This window comes from Mastigoproctus giganteus, chromosome 11, assembly GCF_048544385.1.
Source record: "Mastigoproctus giganteus isolate SK-2022 chromosome 11, ASM4854438v1, whole genome shotgun sequence".
Lineage (NCBI taxonomy): Eukaryota > Metazoa > Arthropoda > Arachnida > Uropygi > Thelyphonidae > Mastigoproctus > Mastigoproctus giganteus.
Genome location: NC_143585.1, coordinates 143093822 through 143116074, shown reverse-complemented (window position 1 = coordinate 143116074; position 22253 = coordinate 143093822). Strand labels below are relative to the sequence as shown.

The window sequence follows — 22253 nt, the reverse complement described above, 5'->3', positions numbered from 1 at the left end:
TATTAGTGGAGTGTCTCAGGGTTCAGTGTTGCACCCATTGTTGTTTTCGGTATTTATTAATGATATTGATGAAGATGTATCAGGCTTAATGTCTAAGTTTCCAGAGTTACATACTAACTGCTATCCATATGGGTAGCAGTAACTCCAGAGTAATGTACCAAAAATTAAAATGAGCTGGGGGTAATTTTGCAGTGCAGACAGGCTGCAAGACTAGCTTATGGTGTCTTGTCAGTGATATACAAGAATTTTGCTAGCAGGGATAAGGAAGTGATTGTCCCCTTGTATAAGGCAATGGTTAGGCCACACCTTGAGTACAGTCAGTCCTCGTATAGCACGATAGTTGTGTTCCTAGAAACCCTCATGCAATGCAAAATTGTGCAATATAAACAATAGGCCCTATGGGAAAAATAGGGTTAGGTGCCGACCACCCAAGATTGAACACACATTTGTAACCAAAACATTACCAAACACAATAAATAATCGTAATAAAATACGTAAGTATTTTATTACGACTACTGTATTACATAATAAAATACTGCTAATGCTTTTGCTTCTATCGTAAGCAAACTTGTTTTTTGTTTGATTTTCTATCCAAACAGATGACAGCCATTCCATCTCTTCTAATTGTGTCTTAATCTAATGGCTTTTAATTACACTTTGAGTTGTTCCTGCTATGAAGGTTATTTTTATTTTCTCTGCATTCTTTGTAATTCTCGGCGTTGCCTCATATAGGCTTGTAGACATGCAATATCACACGGTCTTTCGTTTCGCTCAAAGCGTTTCACAATTTCATATTTTTTCTCTATCGACAGAGGCGAACTTGCCATAAGCCTTACCGGGGAAACCCTGGTGGGCCGGAGGCCGGTGTGATTTTGGCCATAAACTTTCCCGGGTAAGAATTTTTGACCCAGTCCGTCTCTGTTTATCGATATTGCTTTCCTTTTTCTCTCTGAATCTGCAGTGTCTTCACCAGGACGCTTCCTTTTCACACCTTTTAAGTATTTTACTCATTTTTAGGGAATAAATCACAATTACAAAACGAGGCATGCTTGATACACATAAACAAAGCTGCGCGCATGTAGCAAGTGAATAAACAACGCTGTAAAGGCAGAGGGTTAGGTGCGATTAACACCTCACATTTTACTAAAGCACATTTCTAGGGGTTATTACCATAAAACAATAAAAACAATTTCCAGTTGCATTGCTGCTATTGGAATCTGTTATAAACTGGTAGTAAACCAGATCTAATGGCATTTGCGATTATACCGATAGCTGGAATTGTGTTGGTTTTTACGTTATCACGGTAAAATGTGTTTCCCCTACACTGATATAATAAACATAAATACATTTTCAGAATCTTCTCTTCACTCCTATCGTGTTGCGTTCAGTTGGGGTGATTCCAGTCCGACTGCCATTTCTTGTAAACACAGAGGCGAATTGTGCATAAGCGAATTTGGTTCGTGTTATATGAGATATCGTTCCCCTATTTATAAATTGTGTATGATCGAATTCGTGTGGTGTAAACACGTGTTATACGAGGACTGACTGTACTGTATACAGGTCTGAGGCCTCATTTTAGTAAGGATGTAGAGCTGCTGTAACGAGTACAGGTAAGGGCAACAAGATTGGTGAATGGAACAAAGGGTTGCTCTTACAAAGAAAGGCTTAAGTTTTGCAAATTACATTTAATCACAAAGATTAAAATAAAATACGCTACATATATGGATCAATGGGATGATTTGTCCATATTTCATTAAAAACGTGCTTCATGAAAACAACATGGGCCCAACCCAAAAAGTGAAGTGCAACTCCTGAGGAGGGTGTTGCACTTCACTGTTGGAGTTTCCCATCCAACACTCTGGGAAACTCTGAACTAATCAATTCAGAAATTTGTATTTGAGTGATCTTTCATGGAAAGAACCAGAAACTATAAATTTATACAACATTTGCCTACAGTGATTAAATTACTAAACCTCTTCATTTTTAATAGATAATATTACAATTTCAAACCAGAAAGAATCCCGTAATTTTGTAATAATATTTGATTAATGCTATCTGAACAAAGCCCAATATCAGCCTGAGCCTCAATGTTATCAGTTATGCCTGGCCCATGCATCCTCAAGTCCTTGGGAATGCACAGACCTCTACATTGCAAGACTATATGCTGCCATAAAAACAGTTCCAATAAAGTTGTATACAGCTGCAGCCATGGTAGCTATGAATACAAAGAAAAATTTATATTTTATTTAGAATCAGCAAATTTAATAAACATACCTTGGAATAAGAGGTATTGTAGTATTATCTTCATCGATGAACTTTCCACCTGCATTAAGCACATAACGTTGATGTAAACTGAAGAGGGCATGACGAGCAGTGGTGGGTGTATCTTTTTGAGCACCATCAGCGTTTTTTAAAGGTGAAAACTCATCTTCTCTCAGAACTTCCCAAACTACAAATCGGCTATTTAAAAAAAAAAAAAAGAAAAAAGTTCATTTGAAAAAATACAAAATTTGATGATCACAATTAAGAGCACCACATTAAACTAAATGAAAAAAATAATTTTTACATAAAATCTCATTATTGAGTCTTCCAAGAAAAAAGCTACCTAAATTCACTGCATATTATAAAAAGATTTTCATAATAGTTATTTAAATTTAATCACATAATCAATATTAACTTAATCAGCTGCTGGACATTTACTAACCTTTAGTTTCCTAGCATGACACTGCTTTTCCATTTTGTTAGACAATCCATTAATTAGAATTAGCCATATGGTGCAGGGAAGCCCTAGGAAGCTTTTTTCTGCACCCAGTCAAAAATTAATTAATTAAAAAATTAATAAATAAATAAATAATAAAATATACACTTATTTGACTCCCTTGTGTGGGTGTATATTAGTATTAGTATTATCCACTAAATCTTTGAATTTCCCTAGGCTATCAGCCTCAAAAACCCATGGAAACAATTTATTAAAGTAATCAACAATTCATTAAAAAAAAGAAACCATCCTACAATCCAGTCTAAATCTCCTCCCCAGCAATTTGAAGTTATGAACTTATGGCGACTGGTTCTGGAATCATTAATAAAAGTAAAAATTTCACTTTTCTAAATGAATCCGAAACTAGCCTACATATTCAAAGTCTTTCCTTAGGAACATTCTTTTGCTGATCTCATCAGCAATACTGCTAATTTTTGGACCATTTCAAGAAGCTTGATGTCTTTTTTTTAGGTGCAGTCTCCATACTTGAATGCAGTCTTACCATTGCCTTATTTGGGATTATGACATCCTTATCTCTTGAAGAAATATTTTTTTTATTTTACTGTATTCATTTTTTATTTATTTATTTAATTTTTTTTTCCAGTGCAGAAAACGCCAATGGCTTCCTTGCATTATTTGGCTGATGCTAATACTAATACTAAATACCGATCATTAACTACTCTCTCAATCTTGACATCATCTGCAAATTTTGACATTACACTCTCTATCCCTTCATCAATATCATTTAAGAAAATCAGAAGTAACATTGGTCCCTGTACCTATCTTTAGGGTACAACTACACTTCTTACATTATTCTAATCTGAAGAATAACCATTAATCCCAACTCTCTACCTCCTGCCCTGCAGCCATCCTGCAATCCATCTAAGGACTTTTTTTGTGATTCTAAAATGTTCCAGTTTATATATGAGACAGAGCCAAATGTTTTTCTGAAATCTAAGTAAACAATATCTAAATCATTTCCTGTATCCAGCTCACAAGTGACTCTGTCATAATAGCTAACCAGATTAGTTAAAAATGATTTTCACTTTGCAAAACCATCCTGTGTTTCTTTCAGAATTCCATTTCTATCTAAATGATCCTGTATTCCACTCTTGATCATTGTCTCCCTGATTTTTCCTACCACCGAACTCCGATTGACCGGTCAATAATTACCTCTTCACTCTTAGAACTACCTTTATGTACTGGTAATGCACCGGCACTTCTCCAATCCAAGAGAATCTCAGTCCAGTGATACCCTCATAATTAACCTTAATGGTTCAATGTACTCTCTTATACACATTTTAAAATTACCAGGTATATATGCCATTCACTCCAGGACCCTTAATCACCTTTAGGCTCAAAAGTTTTTCTAATTAATAGCCTGAAATTTCAAAATTGCTACTTTCATGCTTTCCTTTTTCACTAACACAGTTTCTCCTCATCATGAAGAGTCTTTCATCTATAACTATCAATACAAAGGATCTGTTCAAGCCATATGCTACATCAACTGGGTTATTAAAGACTTTTCTACACCCATTACACAAGGGAGAGATCTGATTTATTTCTAATTTTTATACAGGTAACCCTTGTATAACATGGTAGTTAGGTTCCTACAAAATCTCGTGTAGTGCAAAACTGTGTTATATGGAACTAAGAACCAGTACAAAGGGGGGGGGGGGGTTACATCCCAAAAGCTAACAAAAATACGCCATTATTTTTATAACTCTCAGAAACTTAATATTTATTAAAAACAGCAATAACTGAACAAATGTTTTACAAACTGTGATACATATATATCGGATAAGGTATGTTCATTTAATTTTCTTCTTCTTCTTCCTACTAAGTACAATGAAATGAGAATGTTTGCTCTGTTGCAGAATATCTTCACCTTCTGAACTTTCTTCTGCAGCATCTAGATTTTGTGCATCTTCTGCTCTCTTTAAAAAATCAGCAATCTAGGTTTGTTTGCTTTTGCTTGATAAATCTTTGTAAACTTCATGGTATGGAGCTAAGCATTTTGAGGCTCCCTTTTGAACTTTGTGCTCCTTTCAATCGAAGGATCCGCATTCAAAAAATAATATTCTAATTGCTCGGCTAAATTTATGCCTTCCCCTATGCTTTTTAGTGTAAAATTTGAAACTTCAGAATTTGCACTGCGCTATCATCTTCTGAATTGATTTGGTTTACCTCCAATGCCATTTTCACCAAATCCGCTTCACTGGCCTCTTTTTCTACCAGTAATTTTTGAACATCTTCAGTTCACATCATCAAAACCTTCTCCTCCTACAGACTTAGCAAGTTCTACTATCGCACTGATTCCATTTACTGCTGCTTCATCCATATTTCCTGAATGAACTGACTCTGGCCATGCATTTTTCCAACATGCATTTAATGTTGACGGTTTTACTTCTTTGAGCGATAAAGCTATGATACTGACACAGTCCACATTTGAAAAATGTGTTTCCGTGCTTCTATCACTTCAATAGATTCGGAATCAATTTTTTCCAAAATCGATTGTAATGATTTTCTGATGTAATGAATTTTAAAGGTAGATATAATACCTTGATTGAATGGCTGAATTAAAGAAGTTACAGTATATTAGGTGGTAGGAACATTACTTCAACGTTTGGATGACTTAAATCTTTTCGAAGGCCTGGCGCATTATCCAATAGTAATAAAACTTTGAAATCTAGATTTTTCCGCTTTAAATAGCTTTTCACATCTGGCACAAAACAATTTAGAAACCATTCTTTAAATAAATCGGCAATTACCCAAGCTTTTTTATTGGGAATGAAAGTAGAATGTGAGTGAAATTTTTACAGTTCCAGTTCACACTGAAGTTTTTCTTAAATTTTTGCTATTTTACTGATTAAATTGGCATATTTATTTATTTTCTAGAAATAGCTTTATATTTCTAGTTGCAATACTTAGTTTATTTTGAACTTAGATAAAGATTTGTAGGTTATTACTTAGTATCGGTAAGGGAATGCAATCCACGTGATTTTGCAAGAAGATTTTGCAGCTCCGGTGAACACTAAGTTTTTAATTATATTTAGCTGTTTTATTGACTTAAATTGTTATATTAAATTATTTTCTATAAGTAGCTTATAGTCCCAGTCAAGCTCCTTGGTTTATTTTGAATCTAGATAGCGATTTTGAAAGTTAAAACTTAGTGATCGTAACTTGCCACCATTGTTATACGATATGGCGTATATCCTGAACTAGACAGCATAAGGTTTAACGTAAAACTAGATAGCAAAACATGTAGCACTGTATTAGAAATCTGTTAGCTTAATATAGTATAGTACAGTATAGAATAGTATAGTATTATCAATTAATCAGTAAAATTTATTAATCTTATTAAATTTCATTGTCAATTAAATTGTACTTAAAAGGAATCATGACCCAGACTAGAGCAGCAAAGTAACACTCACAGATAGCCAGAGTGCTGTGGCCTGGGGAGAGAAATTAAAGGGGTCAATTCTCCAATGCATCACAGTCTAAAAAAATGCATGAAATGTTTGCGGACCTGTCTAGAACAGGACATGATCTAGTCAAGGAGGATGTCTTTGTGTGTGCTAAGTGCAGAGACTATGAGGAAATTAGGTGCCAACACAGCGTTCTGATGGGCATCTATGAGAGTTTGAGGCATAGGGTGAATGCCCTTAAGGAAATTAATAAGAAGGGCCCATCAAGCTCTCAGCTGCCTAACTCAACACCAGAGCTCACACCTATGCATCAGGCAACACAGCTGCAATCTTCAAAGCAGAATACACTGGTCCCACAGGATCTGGTAGATCCCATTGCCTTTTGGTGTTGCTAAGTGGATGATGTGTTCGTGGTCATTCCCCAGAAGTCAGGCAACCGGCTTTTGCACCAACTTAACTCTCTGTCGCCTTTCATTCAATTCACCATTGAATTGGAGTCAGACAATACCCTTCCACACTTGGATACCCTTGTCCGGCGCTAGGGCATGCATTTGAAGACAACAGTCTATCGCAAGCCGATGTGTGCTAGCAGGTTCGCCAACTACTGATCAGCATATGCACGCAGCCATCTTCTTGGCACAGCATGAGCCTTGCTAACCCGTGCCTGGACCCACTCTAGTTCTGCAGATGAGAGATACACTGAGATTACTAGGGTTAAGACAGATCTTGTGAAGTGCGACTACCCCACCAGTGCCCTAGATAGGTGTGACCTACAGGTCCGTGACCATGTAGCGACCCACAGGACCATGCACAGTAATGACTTCACCTCGACCGCCTTCATCCCGTTCTACCCGAACATATCACAACAGATTTCTAGTCTTAAAGGCTCATGGGATAAAGTGCTTACAACTTCTGGGCAGGAAGTCGCGATCCCTCATCTCAAGAGTTAAAACATCGGTTCCCCCCCCCTTGCTGCAGAGTGGATTAGTCTATCGTATTTCCTGCCATGGCTGCACTGACTGCTACATTGGGGAAACTAGCAGAAGGCTTAGCAGTTGTATTTCTGAATATGAAAAAGCTATCCATTTAGCTAAAGTGGGCCAATCAGGCATTGCTGGCCACTTCTGGTCATCCAGCATGGCATTGAACCACGTCGCGATGTCATGATTATTGATCAGTCCAGCCATTAGCATCCCGTGCCTGGTTGGAGTCACTGCACATCTCATGCTGTGGCGATTCCTTTAACGGAAACAGAGGATGTCGTGTTTATCCCATTACTGAGACGACCATCCTCTTGGCTGACAAACGTTAGCATTTACATTCACCAAACACAACTGCCATGGCACACACAGAGTTCTATATTTCTATATTTTAGATTAATGGTCACAACTGATGAATAATGCCTTCCAATCTTAAAGATATGTATTGCTTTCCTATTTTATTTTTACTTGTGTTTTTTGTTTGTGTGAACATCAATGTATTTTTAACTGCAACCTGTCATTTTCTTTTAATTTTTTCTCTGTGGCACAATAATTTTTTAATATTAATATGGATCCAGAGCACAAAGGCCTTTTTTGCTTTTCTAAATTATTCTATTAACGCTAATCCAATACATGAAGGTATCAGACTTTCATTAGGTCCATGCTGGCTTTATACTCTAAATTCCCATTCAAATGAAAAACATGGCATAAAAAGATAAAAAGTTAAACTGCAGCCATTATCAATCCACTGCAGGAGAGAAGGCTCCTCTGTGAATCATGCTAAAGGAAATGAACCATAATCTGACACGTTGGTCCAGTGTGGATGGATAGTTCAACCATATTTAGCAGTCAGGGGCTTGAACCCCAGTTTTTGCAAAGAGTGTGTGTGTGTGCTACTGCACTACTTTTACTGACCACTCGGTACGGAGACTGCCCACATGGCATAACTATAACCTAACTGCTAACTCAACAATATAGGAAGAACCAACAAAACAGAAAACCTTCATGTCTCCACAAAGTGGCTAGTATCTATCTCTTTCATCATTCTTTCTTGGCTTTTGGCTAAGATTAAAGTGTAATATCTCTTTCAGAATGTTATCCTGTATATTAAAAGACTCTTCATCTCTTTATAAACCTGCTTAACTTTGTTAACTCTGCTCTATGTTTTGAATGTCACTTCAAACACATTAATTCTATTTCCATTAGCATTAGTAGAAACATATGATGCAAGAAAGCAAGCTTATATAGCATCAGCCAAAAAAAAAAAAAAAAAAAAAAACCTTTCCCATTTCAACCATCCATTCACTACAAATGTTTGTCTAGTTCCCTAGTTCTGCCTTGAACGTATTTAAGCTGTTGACTGCAACAGATGGAAGTTTGTTCCAACTATCAACCACACACTAGCCAAAGGCAAATTTCCACACATCTATTCTACAATTGTTTTTCCTCAATTTGAATTTATGTCCTCACAGGTGAGTAATCTGAGCAAGAGGAAGAATCCCATCAGCACTGAGCTTGCTCAAACTATTCGAGGCCTTATACACCTCAATTAGATCACCTCGCAGGTGCCTAGTTTCCAGACGCTGCAATTTTGCAGGCCTTAAGCCTTTCTTGGTAACTGCAACCAGTGGTGAGCTGTGAATATTTTAACAATGGACTTGCACTTTTGCTGACTTTTTTATGTGAAACATCCTTTTGGGAGGGGTACCTACCGAGTAAATCTGATCGGTCACGGAAGTGACGTTAGCCGCGGCATCTGCCAGAGGTGCTTCTCATGCTCAGACCACTAGTCTGTGTGGGACACTCACTAGTAGTATGATTAGATTAGAGCGCGTGATGCATTTTTTGTGACCAGTACGATACCTCGAGTTCTAACTTTTTGGAATTTTTGAATAGTATGACGTCACAACCATGTGACGTCATACTATTCAAATCTCTAAATCTCTAAAATCTCAAATCTCTAAATCTCTAAAATCTCTAAAAACATTAATTTTTATTTTGTGACCAGTTTATCAGAAAACAAATTTCTTATTCGGTTCTCACAGTCTTGCCACAGAGACGAAAGTTCTTTTAAATTCCACAATTTCCAGTAGAATATGTTTAAAATTTCTCTCAATGGTATGATTATTTTCTTTATTTAATTTAAAATCACCCTGTTGCAGTAATAACTTATCCTTTAAGGAAAAAACAATGCATTTAATAACTTGTCACGAGGTAATTTTACTGTTCTTACTTTCGATTTTGATTCCTTCAAATTCTTTCCACTTCGACATGCTCTCAATTTTAGCTTCATATTTTCCTTCAGAATTTTTCAAATTAGCAATAGCATTGATAGTTCAAATAATTAATTTATCTGCTTTTACCATGGTGAATCTGTAAAGCTAGCTTCTGAAATGTAAGAGAGCTCCTACAGGATGTCGATCATTAGTGCTAAATGGTTAAGAAATTCCGGATTTAAAAGTTGCTTTAACAATCCTGAATATTTAACTTCTGATTCAAAATGTTTGCACAATTCAGGATAATTCCCTTAACCCACAATTACCATCTGCAAGCTACAATCTGCTCTTCGTAGCCCGAACACACAACCGATCTTTGTAGTTTCCACATCAAGTTCTTTAGCAATCACCTTTAATTCGCGCTGGTTTTTTGGAGATTGGTGATATAATGGATACATTTTTTTTTTAGTTATTGCCTGTATGTGATTATATTTTAGAATATTTTCTACATAGTAAAAGCCTCGACGAAATTTCAAAATTTGCCAACATTTCATCTTTGTAAAGTTTATATAATATCTTAGTTGCCTCAATTCCTCCCCCCACATTGCTAATGTCACTCGGAATCACTCAGATATTCAGCTATTGTGACCATGTAAACATAGACAGGAGAAATTTATTTTCTGGAAAGCATGGATCACTCACTTCTCTGAAAAACATATGTCCGTTTGTCGGAGTAAAGGGGAACCACAACATAGGTTGACCAGAGTCTATTATCCATGTCGGGAATCTTCTTAATCCTCTGACTGGCTATGGAAAGCATATTGACTAGCGCGACTTCTCGGAATGTGGCTGCCTAAGTTTTACGGACACCACTAACGTTGTGGAATGGCAATCCCTTTCACCCTTAATTCGTGCTTTCTAATTACCTAAAGGCCAGAGGTGAGAACAATGCATACAAAGTTGTTTCTCCTAATCTGTTCGTTACATGTAAATTATTTTCATTCTACGGAAACTATTGTAATTTTAAATGTAATTACCAAGGGAAATTTTAAAAAATTCGGTATAAAAAAGTTGGTTAAACAGAGTTCCAACTGTAATTAAATCAAAAATTAAGCAATTTTAAAATACATAGCCGATCGACTGCGCCATTAAAATGCTGGGAATGGGGACACGCTCTGCCCACCGTAGTTTCGGCTATGGATACTCAATAATTGCATTTAGGATTTCATTTGTTAAATAAATGATCGTCTTAACAATGGGCTCGCAAATTTTCAAAAAAAATAATAATGGGCTCTCACGAGCCCACTATAGCTTACCACTGACTGCAACCCTTTGTTCCAGTCACCAATCTCATTGCTCTTCTCTGTACTCATTCCAGCAGCTCTGCATTCTAAAATGAGGCCTCCAGACCTGTATGCAGTACTCTAGGTGTGTGTGGCCTGACCATTGCCTTATAAAGGGGGACAATCACTTCATTATCCCTGCTAGCAAAATTCCTGTACAGTAAAGCCCCGCTATTCGCAGGGGTTACGTTCCTGAGAAATGCTGTGAATACCGAAAATGCGAATACTGAGTTATGGCTCCCATAGTAATGAAGGGGTTCCGTTCCAAAGTATGAAATATATAAGAAAAAGTAGTCTAAAATTTTGTCTACGTATGTATTATATGTACCTTCATAATATGACTATGTACATAGACAATACATAGTGAAATGCAAGCATATGGCATCGAAATGAAAATAAGAAACAATTTAATATTAAATGTAATATTTATTAGAAATTTCAAACAAATCTTTCAAAACCAGTGCCTTTGCTAGCTAAAAAAACTTATCCCGCCAGTGCTATCACCAGTTTCACTAAAGTGTTGATAAAGGAGTTTTGCCTTTTCACGAATGATGAGTGAACTTAACGGAATTTTATTTTGAGTTCGGTCTTCTATCCACAGATTTAAAGCTTTTTCTATTTTTTCTAATTTAACATCACGAGTCACAGAGTAAATTTTTGAAGCAATTAGCACGTTTTCACAGACACTATGGCGGATTTTTTCTTCCGATTTCTTGATTTATCGTACCGTTGACTCATTGATTTTATAACGTTTTGCCACTCGGGAGATATTTTCACCATTAGAAATTTTATCTAATAACTCAATTTTATTCGCTAATGTCATCACCTTCTTGATCTTTTCACATTTCCCTTGTTATTCGTAGCCATATTTTTGTACAGGTTAGAAAGAACTTGTCCACAATAAAGTCACTTTCTTCCGTTAACACACTCGAAAAAAGTCTGTTTTACACTGCAAAACAGTAGATTTATTACTTTTGTAAGCATATCAATTTATAAATTGATAAATTATTGAATTTATAAGCATATAAATTAAAAGCAAATGACAAAACCTTCCATGACAAGCGCATAACATATACTGAACAAGGATTAGCGAGAAACATCCACGCGATTTTGTCAACCATCTGGACCCACCTTAAAACTTTAAAATTCACATTTTTTTAGGTTTCGTTTTATATTAAATCAGCGACCGCGAATACGCGAATAGTGGGGGTTTACTGTATATCATTTGACAAGACACCATAAGCTACCCTTGCAGCCTGTCTGTACTGCCCAGAAAACTACATATCTGACTGCACAATTACCACTTTCTTCCGTTAACACACTCGAAAAAGTCTGTTTTACACTGCGAAACAGTAGATTTATTACTTTTGTAGCATATCAATTTATAAATTGATAAATTACTGAATTTATAAGCATATAAATTAAAAGCAAATGACAAAACCTTCCATGACAAGCGCATAACATATACTGAACAAGGATTAGCGAGAAACATCCACGCGATTTTGTCAACCCTCTGGACCCACCCACTGAGTGCTGTTTTGACTGGGAAAGATAATTTTAGCCACGCCCATGTTTTTTATGGCGGAAAATGTTCATGGCACTTTAAAATTCACATTTTTTTAGGTTTCGTTTTATATTAAATCAGCGACCGCGAACACGCGAATAGTGGGGGTTTACTGTATATCATTTGACAAGACACCATAAGCTACCCTTGCAGCCTGTCTGTACTGCCCAGAAAACTACATATCTGACTGCACAATTACCCGAAGACCTTTTCATTCTCCACTACCCTGAGTGCAGTACAACCCAGTTGGTACGTTACTCTGGGATTACTGCTACCCATATGCAATACTTTATATTTGTCAAAGTTAAACTTCAGTTACCACCTCTCAGCCCATCTGCTCAACATTTCCAGATCCTGTTGCAGTAGTATACTTTTATTGCTCTCATTAACAACCCTGCCAACTTTTATATACTGAAACTGATACTGACTGGGATTAATGCCAATTAACATCCAAATTGTCCTGAAATTTTTCCGTATATGCTGCTGCCTTCCCTATTATCTTCTTCCTCTTATCTGTGATTCAAACTAATTGTAGAAACAGTTTATAAGAGACAGCAGCACAAAAATAGCTTTATGGCTTGAAAACTTAAAGGAGGGAGGAGATTGCATCTGCTGACCTCAGTTGAATGGGGCTTACAAAAGGCAAAGAATTTCTGTGAAATTCAGATCCAGAAGTTTTATTGCAGCGTGTACCACACGTGTAATAAACTAATCACAAACAACCTTCATATGTATGCCGTAATAGTATAATAGTGATAAACAGAATTAATTACATAAATAGATGTAGAGGATATTGACTCAGAAAGAATAATGACCAGTTTTATTTTATTCAAAGTTTGAATTACTAATTTTATTAATGATTTTTTTTTAACTTTTTTTATTTGATTCTTGATAATAACTTTAATGTTGGACAATAAAGTCAAAATAAGAATAAATTAATATTTTAAAGCATTTATATAGAAAGTTTGTATTTTTAAAAAATTTCAAAATTCCATAAAAAAAGTTCCTTCAACAGAGCCTAGCTGCCAATGAAAATTCACTACTAAAGGGCATGCCCACATTCAACAAACACACTTGTGAAAGGATGAAAATTTGTATATTGAAGGAAATATCAAAAAGGCTTATTGCAATACCAACAAGTTTGTTTCCTGGGAGAACACTTACAGATGTGGGATTCAGCAAAATTGGGAATATTGCTTATTTTTATTTATTCTTATCAGCAAAACTAAACTTGGTCTAATGGGGAAGAGGATTAGTATGATTCTGTTTCTGTTGAATGGTAACAAGTGACGTAGTACATTTCTTCATATGGTCCAATTCATTATCTCTGTAATGTAGGGTGTGAAATGACAGTAGTTGCTCCTACATACACTTGTGTGCAAAACTTAAGGACCAGTCACATTTTCACCTGTAGCTTCTCATAGGAGTGGCCTGGATATGGGAAAAGCATACCATAGGAACCTTGGGAGGTACAGAAATGATGAAGGAAACAACACCGACACAACGGAAATAAATCGTACAGAGGAACTTTATTCAAAAATGGCAACATAGCATTGGCTACCATGATAAAGATGCATCACTGCCAAAGATGGAACAGAGGGAAGAGGTGGTCCTCAGCAGGAGATATGGCATCCCTAATGTTGATGCAGGCTTTGCACTGCCTGTCCATACTTAGAACAATGTTCTTGGTAAGTTCTTGCAGTAACATTGTCCATTCCTCTGTCAGCTGGTGAACATTTACTGGTGGGCGTGGACATGCTGCTAGGCATCTCCCCAGAGTGCCCCATATCTGTTCGATGGGATTCGGATCGGTGGAACGGCCAGGTCAATCCATACGAACAATGTCCTCACTTTCCAAAAGCATATCAACAGCTGCAGTGTGGTGTGGTGTGGTGTGGCGTTATCCATAAACACGAACTTGGGGCCAATGGCACCTCGGAACAGATGCACATTAGCCTTAGCAGAGGCATTTGATGCAAGAAAGCAAGCTTATGCAGCATCAGCCAAAAAAAAAAAAAAAAACAAATAAATAAATAAATAAATAAAAAATAACCACTTCCACTCGGAATATTGATGATATACCATCATCAATATCATTTATAAATACAGAAAACAATAATGGACGCAACACTGAACCCTGAAGGACTCCACTAATAACATTAGTCCACAATGAGCAGTGTCCATTGATTACCACTCTCTGTCTTCTCCCCCTCAACCACCCCTTTATCCATAGCAGCAATTTGCCTCCAATGCCACACTGTTCCAATTTGTGCAGCAGTCTTCCATGAGCAACAGTATCAAAAGCCTTTCTAAGATCCAAGTATATAATATCAAAGTTATTCCCTGCATCCAGTTCTTTTGTGACTGCATCACAGTATCCAATCAAATTGGTCAGGCAAGACTTCCCCTTAACAAAACCATGCTGTGTCTGAGCTATAACTGAAGTCTTGTCAAGATGATCCTGCAGTGCTTCTTTAACCAGTGCCTCCATTAATTTTCCAGGAACAGAAGTTAAACTAACAGGTCTATAATTACTTGTGTCGCCCTTTGATCCTCCTTTGTGAATTGGGGTCACATTTGCACATCTCCAGTCCATGGGTACTTCCCCTGAGTCCAAGGAAGCTGTCATAATTATGGCTAAGGGTTTGCTTACTTCCTTTGCTGCCTCCTTTAATATAACTGGATAGATCCCATCCACCCCAGGTGCCTTTCTTGTATTTATCTTCAACAATTTCTCCTCTACTTTACTCTCAGTTATTACAAGATTCTCTAGCTTACTGCCAGAGCTGAATACACCTCTGGCATTCCCCTCGCTGAATAACTCCTCGTGTGTGAATGTCGATGCAAAATATTCATTCAGTTTGTTAGCTACCTGAGCAGGATCATCAACAGTTGACCCATCGATATCAAGTGGACCAATCTGATTCATCCCCTTCCTTCTAGAGTTTACATAAGTAAAGAACTCTTTGCTGTTTTTCTTTGCATCCCTTGCCAAAGATTTCTCGTAATCTGCCTTCGCCTGCCTAACCTCCTTTGTAACTTGGTTACAGATCAACTTGTATCTATCATAGGCTTCTGTGCCACATGTTAATTTGTATGTATCCCATGCATTTTTCTTCTCTGCCATATCTCATTAGTTCATCTGACATCCACTTAGGCCTAAACCTTGAACAATATTTCTTAGTTGGTATGTAAAGCCTAGTAGCTTCCAAGATAAGTTCTTTGAATGCTTCCCATTTTGAATTTGCTGTTGGTAACATCATCAGTTGGTCCCACTGTATAGAATTTAAATACTGTCTCAGTCCATCGTAGTTGCCTTTACGAAAGCAATAACCCTTCCCTTTACCCCTAATGGTAGTTACCTCTTTGAGTAAATCCCACTTCAGCACACTGTGATCACTGCCACCTAGTGGTTCATTTACCTGCAGATTCTGAATGCATGAAGAATCACTACTGATAATCAAATCAAGAGTATTACTCCCTCTAGTTGCCTCCTGAACATGCTGATATAGAAAACAATCATCCAATAAATCCACAAAAGCCTTGCTTTTGTGGATTTATTGGATGATGGGGAAGGATTACCTCAGTACAGTAGCATGCACCGGTTACAGTACCGCCTTCTAGTATCTGGAGTTGGGTATGTCCATCCAAGATAATGCCTCCCCAGATGAGAACACCTTGACTGCCATATCGATCTCTTTCAGTGATGTTTGTGGGGTGATACCGTGTGCCAACCTCTCGTCAGATTAGCTGACGTCTAGAATCACTGCGGAGACTGAATCTACTCTCATCGGTAAAGAGTACCTTTCCCCATTGCACTGCTGTCCAGTCCTTGTGTTCGATGGACCACTGTAAACAGCGTCTCCGATGGGCAGGTGTTAAAGGAACATAGCATACTGGCTGTTGGGCAAACAGTCCACCTTTGTGGAGTCGCCTGGCCACAGTAAACCATGATATCCTGCATCCTGTGCAGCTGTTTACAATGGATCCCACTGTCTGGTGTCAGTCCCTCTTGGCCTGTAGGAGTATATAGCGGTCGTCATTGGGCATTGTTTTTTGTGGACAACCACCACTTGTCCTTCGAACAGCTGTACCTGTCATTCTAAAGGCCGACCAAGCACGTGAGACGATGCTATGGGCAATATTGAACTCTGCAGCCACACTTCTCGCATTTCGATTTTCCTTGAGCTTCCCAATTATTTGACGCCGGGTAAAGTCATCCAGATGTTGTCTACTGGCCATTTCGTTGTCTGTAGCACTGTACGAAACCAATCGAACGTCTGTAATAATCGTTGTTGTTGTTATTATTTGGTTTTTAGGAGCATTAGCAACTAAGGCCATATTGCTCCGGGGATATGCGATGGTCATTCTCTGACCTTTCTGCATCTTCCGTATTTGGTGGTCACGAGCTCAAACCCCGGTCTAATCAAGAAGCGTGTGCTACGCATTGTCGCTCCTGCCCACCTGACTACGGAGGTGCCCCTGTAACAATCGTGCTCACCCATTCAGTAATTTTCACATAACTGCTGAACTGCTGATTTTATCTGTTTATGTGAGCCCTCTCATCACGATTCAAATTTCTGCATATGCACTAGCTTTCTACTGTACGGCCACAGTTGCGCAAATAGCCACAGGCTGTTTCATTTGATTTTGTGGTTGTAACCTTTAGAAATAGTGTTGCACACCAGTGTAGTTAGCTGCCATGTGGTGCAGATATATATTTGAGTATGATTCTAAAGTTAAGTTGTTGTTGTTGTTTGTTTGGTTTTTAGGAGCATTAGCAACTAAGGCCATATTGCTCCGGGATATGCGGTGGTCATTCCCCGACCTTTCCACATCATCCGTATTTGGTGGTGACGGGCTCGAACCCCGGTCTAATCAAGAAGCGTGTGCTACGCACTGCTGCTCCTTCCCACCTGGCTACGGAGGCGCTAAAGTTAAGTTCCCAGTGCCCTACAAATATACATAAGATTCATCTCAGGAAGAGTAGCTTTCCTCACATTGTGACATTTGCAAGGTGTGACAAGATATATTAAGGAAGTTTGCAAAATTCTACATTGCTCTGGAGCAGGGGTCGGCAACCTTTTTGAGTGAAGGGCCATTCTTTTTATCTAAATGAAAAAAAAAAAAAAAAGAGAGGATCTGAAGAGCCACACTTCAGTTCAAGCTGGAGGGAGTTTTTTAAGAAATGGAATAGAGTGGGAAAGTGTTTTATTAAAAAAATATATATTTTGAAATATTATTTATTAATAATATTTCTAATTAATGTGACTTTTGCAGCTGAACTTCTTGAGTGAGTCTCTCAACATCAGAGAAGTATGCTGTAATTTTCATCTTTAAGCATGCTGAGAGACTTGCATTGTTCAGACAGTTTCTTGATTTATTTTTAATATCGTTCTTGTTTATACTCTGGCACAACCACCAGGTCAGGTGTAGGGTGTATTTAGTGCCAGACGGAACCAGGGGATTCCCCCATCTCTGTGTTGCTTTCATTGTGGGTGTACCAGTTTGCTGGAAATGCCAGAGGTTTAAAAGTGTATGGATATTGTATATGTGTAGTATCATGTACTGTTGTTCATCTGGTCGTTTAGCCGCTGGATCCCCTGCTGAGGCCCAATGTTGCCCCACCTTCGCCCCATGGAGGCAGACCAGGAACCCAGTAGTTTTAGTTTCACTCTGGCAGATCCTGCCACCTAATTTCCTGAGATTTCAGAGGCTACGACCTAAAAAAAAAAAAAAAACGCGCGCTCTTTTATATGCACATACGTACAGACAGATACATATATATCCATCATCGTCGGTTTGATGATCGTTAGGTGAGGATAATACTTGCATAATAAAGGCCGAAAGAATGGGCGAACGGGAATTTTGACATAATTAAGTTTTTGTGTGTGGGACATTCGCTAGCATAAAGATAGAGTGGGTGGGAGACTGAAGGCTGGGGGGCGGATTAAGGCAGAAATATGGGGATGATAGAGTAGGCAACCCCAGAAGTCAGTGAGGCAGGCCCATGCCTCACCAGGAGAAAGTAGGGGGTGCCAGGGGGACCATCTCACCATGGGCGCAGGGGAGGGGGTGGAAAGGCACCAGGCAAGGGAGCCCGGTGCGATCGCCAACAAGCGTCTGCAGGAAAACTATAAAATGACCCTGTTGGTGGTGTCCAATCTGGTGTCATGTCCGAGTTGTCATCCTTGGGACCTGGGTCCTGTCCTTGTTAGTCTACTTTGGTATAGTTTGTTTCCTGAGTTTTCTAATTCTTGGGGGTGAATCATTTCTGATGTCCCAGTCCTAGCGAGCTGAAGAACAGATGTTCTTTGGTTATAATGATAGTGGGTTGTGGGCTGTGGCCATTTGGTTTCTCCTCCTCCTCGCGAACAGTGCCTGTGCGTAATCCAAGAAGGCTTGATACTCCTCCTTCGTGTCTAGGAGGTAATGTTCTTGTCCCTGTGGTAAGTAGTGGATTCTAGTGAGTAAAACACCACGTAGGTCTTCATAGAGCCTGCAGTCATACAGTAGGTGCTGCCAGCTCTCCAGCCCCCCGCAAGTGCAAGTTGGATCAACCTGAATCCCAAGTAGAGACAGTTTGGCATTAATCACTCCGTGTCCAGTTAAGAGGTACGTTGCTTGTAGACCTGGAGAGAACCAGTTGGGTGAGGTTGGGTAATTTTGTTCAATACTGGATAGAAATTTCTTTGTGATCTCTCCCTTTTGAGAGTTGCGCCACCTTTCCTGCCATGCCTGCTGCAAGTGAGTTTGTATCCTCTTCTTTTCCACATTTCTGTTGCTGGTTAGGTCAATAGTGAACGCCAGAAAAGTCTGTGGGGTGCCTTTGTCTAGGTAGCAGTAGGTCGCGTTGTATGATTTCTAAGTCCAGCGGGAGAGTGCCTGCGAGCACTTGCAGGGCATGGGTGCTCACCGTGCGGCAAGCGCGAGTGATGGTTAGGAGGATGGATCTGTGAATTTGGTCTGTGATACGTCTGTTTACTGCTGTTGTAGTTTTTTGAAACCATGCACCGGATGCATAGGTGACGATCGGAGTGCTTTCTAGAACAGTTTGAGGACTCGCTTTTTCAAGCCCCATTCTTTATGCGTGACCCTGGCAACCATGGCTGCGTAGCGTCTTATTTTTTTTACGGAGATATTTCAGATGGTCCTGAAATGACAGGTTTTGGTCCAATATCACGCCTAGGTATTTCAGTTAGTTGGAGAATTTGATTGTTTCCTGCCCAATTTTTATTTGCGGAGGCCGCCTAAGATCAAAGCGTCCCTTTAGTAGGATGGAATTTGTTTTTGTGGGGGATATTTTGAGTTGATTTCGGTTTGCCCATTCTTGGAGAGTGGTCAGGGCCCGATTTGCGAGGACCTCTAACGTGGCTCTTGAGTTTGCCTGTATCGTCAGAATGAGATCGTCCGCAAATGCCTGAGATTGCACTTCATGGAGATCGATGTTAAGAAAGGTGTCCAAGACAATATTCCACAGTAGTGGGCCAAGGACCGAACCTTGAGGGCAGCCCGATGGACATGCCTGGAGAGTGTGCCATAGGGGGTGGTGACTTTGATGGCTCTGTTGCTTAGGTAACTTTTGATGGTGTTATAGATGTTTTCCGGCATGTTGGCTTCGCGCAGCCTCACCAGGGCGCTTGGCCACCAAAGTGAGTCAAACGCCCCAGTGAAGTCCACGGCTATCACGAGGAAGTACTTTGTATTACATCTGTTTACCTTGGTCAGGAGGTGAGTTAAGGCATCCACGGCGGAGGTTCCCCGTCTGAAGCCGAATTGGTTTGCTGAGGCCAGGCCTGCCTCATCATAGTAATGTTGGATCTGTGTGTAAAGTAGTCGTTCAAAATAGTCGTTAAAATAGCTTACTGATAATTGTCAAAAGTGCCAGGTCAGTGGAATTTAGAGTAAATCAATCAATACAAATGTTAATTGTATTTAGCAGTCACGGGTTGAACCCTGGTCCAAGCTACACCATGATGTGTGGTAAGCTATACCACGCATCAAACACAATTTGGACTTGTTTTTTCAACTTATCCATCGGCATCCATTTATGTAGAATTGCAAGGGCAGCCTTTTGCCTCTCCAAATCCTCAATTTCAGTTTTAAGGCATTTTAGTCTTGTACTCCACATATCCTTGATTTTTAAGTCCTCTAACTCCATTTCAAACTTTGCTTCATGTGGACTAAAGGTTAAAGAGCCACAGGTTGCCGACCCCTGCCCTGGAGAAATCAAGGCACCGAGAGCAGAGTGGACAAAAATTAGGACAAAAATTAGGACAAAAATTACAAACAAAAAAAAAAACAAAAAAAAACTACTAGATGTTTGTAACTAAGAGCATAGTAAATAAACAGTAAATAAAAAGTATTGTATCAGCACTGGGCTTACACAGCCAATTCAAGGCCTTCAAATTACTCAATCAAATCTCAAGTACTTTGTCTCCTCATTCTGCAATTTCAAAAACTGAAGCCTTCTAAAATAAGGCTTCTGGACTGTATACAGTACTCAAGTTGTGACCTTATACAACGGGATATTCACCTCCTTCCACCTGCTAGCAAAGTTTTTCTATCACTGACAAAACTCCATGAGCTGTCCTAGCAGCTTGTCTGCATTGCTCAGAGATTGAAAAAGACATGGGAGAATTACTCCCATGTCTTTTTCAATCTCCACTGCCCTGAGTGCAGTAACACACCATTGGTGTGTTAATCTGGGATTACTGCTCCCCATATGAAGTGCCTTGGATTTGTCAATAATCAACTTCAATTGCCACTGCTCAGCATATCTGCCTAATTTGTACACAACATGTTTCAGTAGTGTACACTGATTACTGTGATTAACTACCCTGTCAACCTTCGTATCATCTGCAAACTTAAACAATAAGACTGATATATCTTCACCAATATCATTAATAAATACAGAAAACAACAATGGGCTTACCACAAAATTGGGGAAGACTCTGCTAATAACATTGGTCCAAGAAGAGCAATGCCCATTGATAACCACTCTCCATCTTCTCCCAATCAACCATCCATTTATCCATACCAAAACTTACCCTGAATGTGACTCTGCTGCAATTTGCATAGCAGTCTTTTATGTGCAACAGTATCAACAGCTTTCCTGAAATCAAACATAAAAATTATATTTTGCATCTGGTTCCTTTCTTACTGCATCATAGTATCCAATCAGATTGGTCAGACAATCTGACCACCCCCCTTAACAAATCCATGCTGTCACTGCAACATAATTGCATTCCTGTCTAGACGGTCCTGCATTACTTCTTTAACCAGTGACTCCATTATTTTCCCTGAAGCAGACATTAAGCTAACAGGTCTGTAATTACTCATGTCACCCTTTGAACCCTCTTTGTGAATTGGGAATACATTTGCCATCTCCAGTTCACAGGGAAATCCCCAAATCCAAGGATGCTCACAAAATTATGGCTAAGAGTTTACTTACCTCCTTTGATGCCTCCCTTAATATAATTGGATAGTTCCCATCCATCCCAAGTACCTTTTTTATGTTTAGCTTCAAAAATTTCACTTCCACTTTCCTTTAAGATATCACAAAATCATTCAGCAACCCCAATTTGATAAACTTCTGGCATCCCCTTCTCTAAAGAATTCCACATATGTGAATGCAGATGCAAAATACCTATCAGTTTGTCAGCAGTGAAACCATCAAAACAATTGTCCCATTGTGATTCCACCCCATCCTTCTACTGTTAACATAAGCAGAGAAGTCTTTGCTGCTGCTGCTCTATGCATTCTATGCCAGAGACATCTTGTAATCTTCCTTAGCTTTCCTAACCTCCTTTGTAACTTGATTAGAGACTAGATTATATCTATCATAGGCTTCTGTATCACCTGATAATTTATATGCATCCCATGCATTTTTCTTCTCTGCCACAAATCTTACTGGTTCATCTGACATCCATTTAGGTCTATATTTCTTGAACAATATTTCTTA

At 38.8% G+C, this 22253-nt stretch overlaps 1 protein-coding gene across 1 annotated transcript in view; it reads right to left on the bottom strand.

Moving 5' to 3' along the window:
• LOC150078488 (UDP-N-acetylhexosamine pyrophosphorylase-like) overlaps positions 1-22253 on the bottom strand; it is a 296675-nt gene that overhangs the window by 49527 nt on the left and 224895 nt on the right. Inside the window, exon 9 of the mRNA XM_090385379.1 lies at positions 2275-2460. Coding sequence (XP_090241505.1) covers positions 2275-2460 — 186 coding nt within the window. The remainder of the gene's footprint in view (positions 1-2274; positions 2461-22253) is intronic.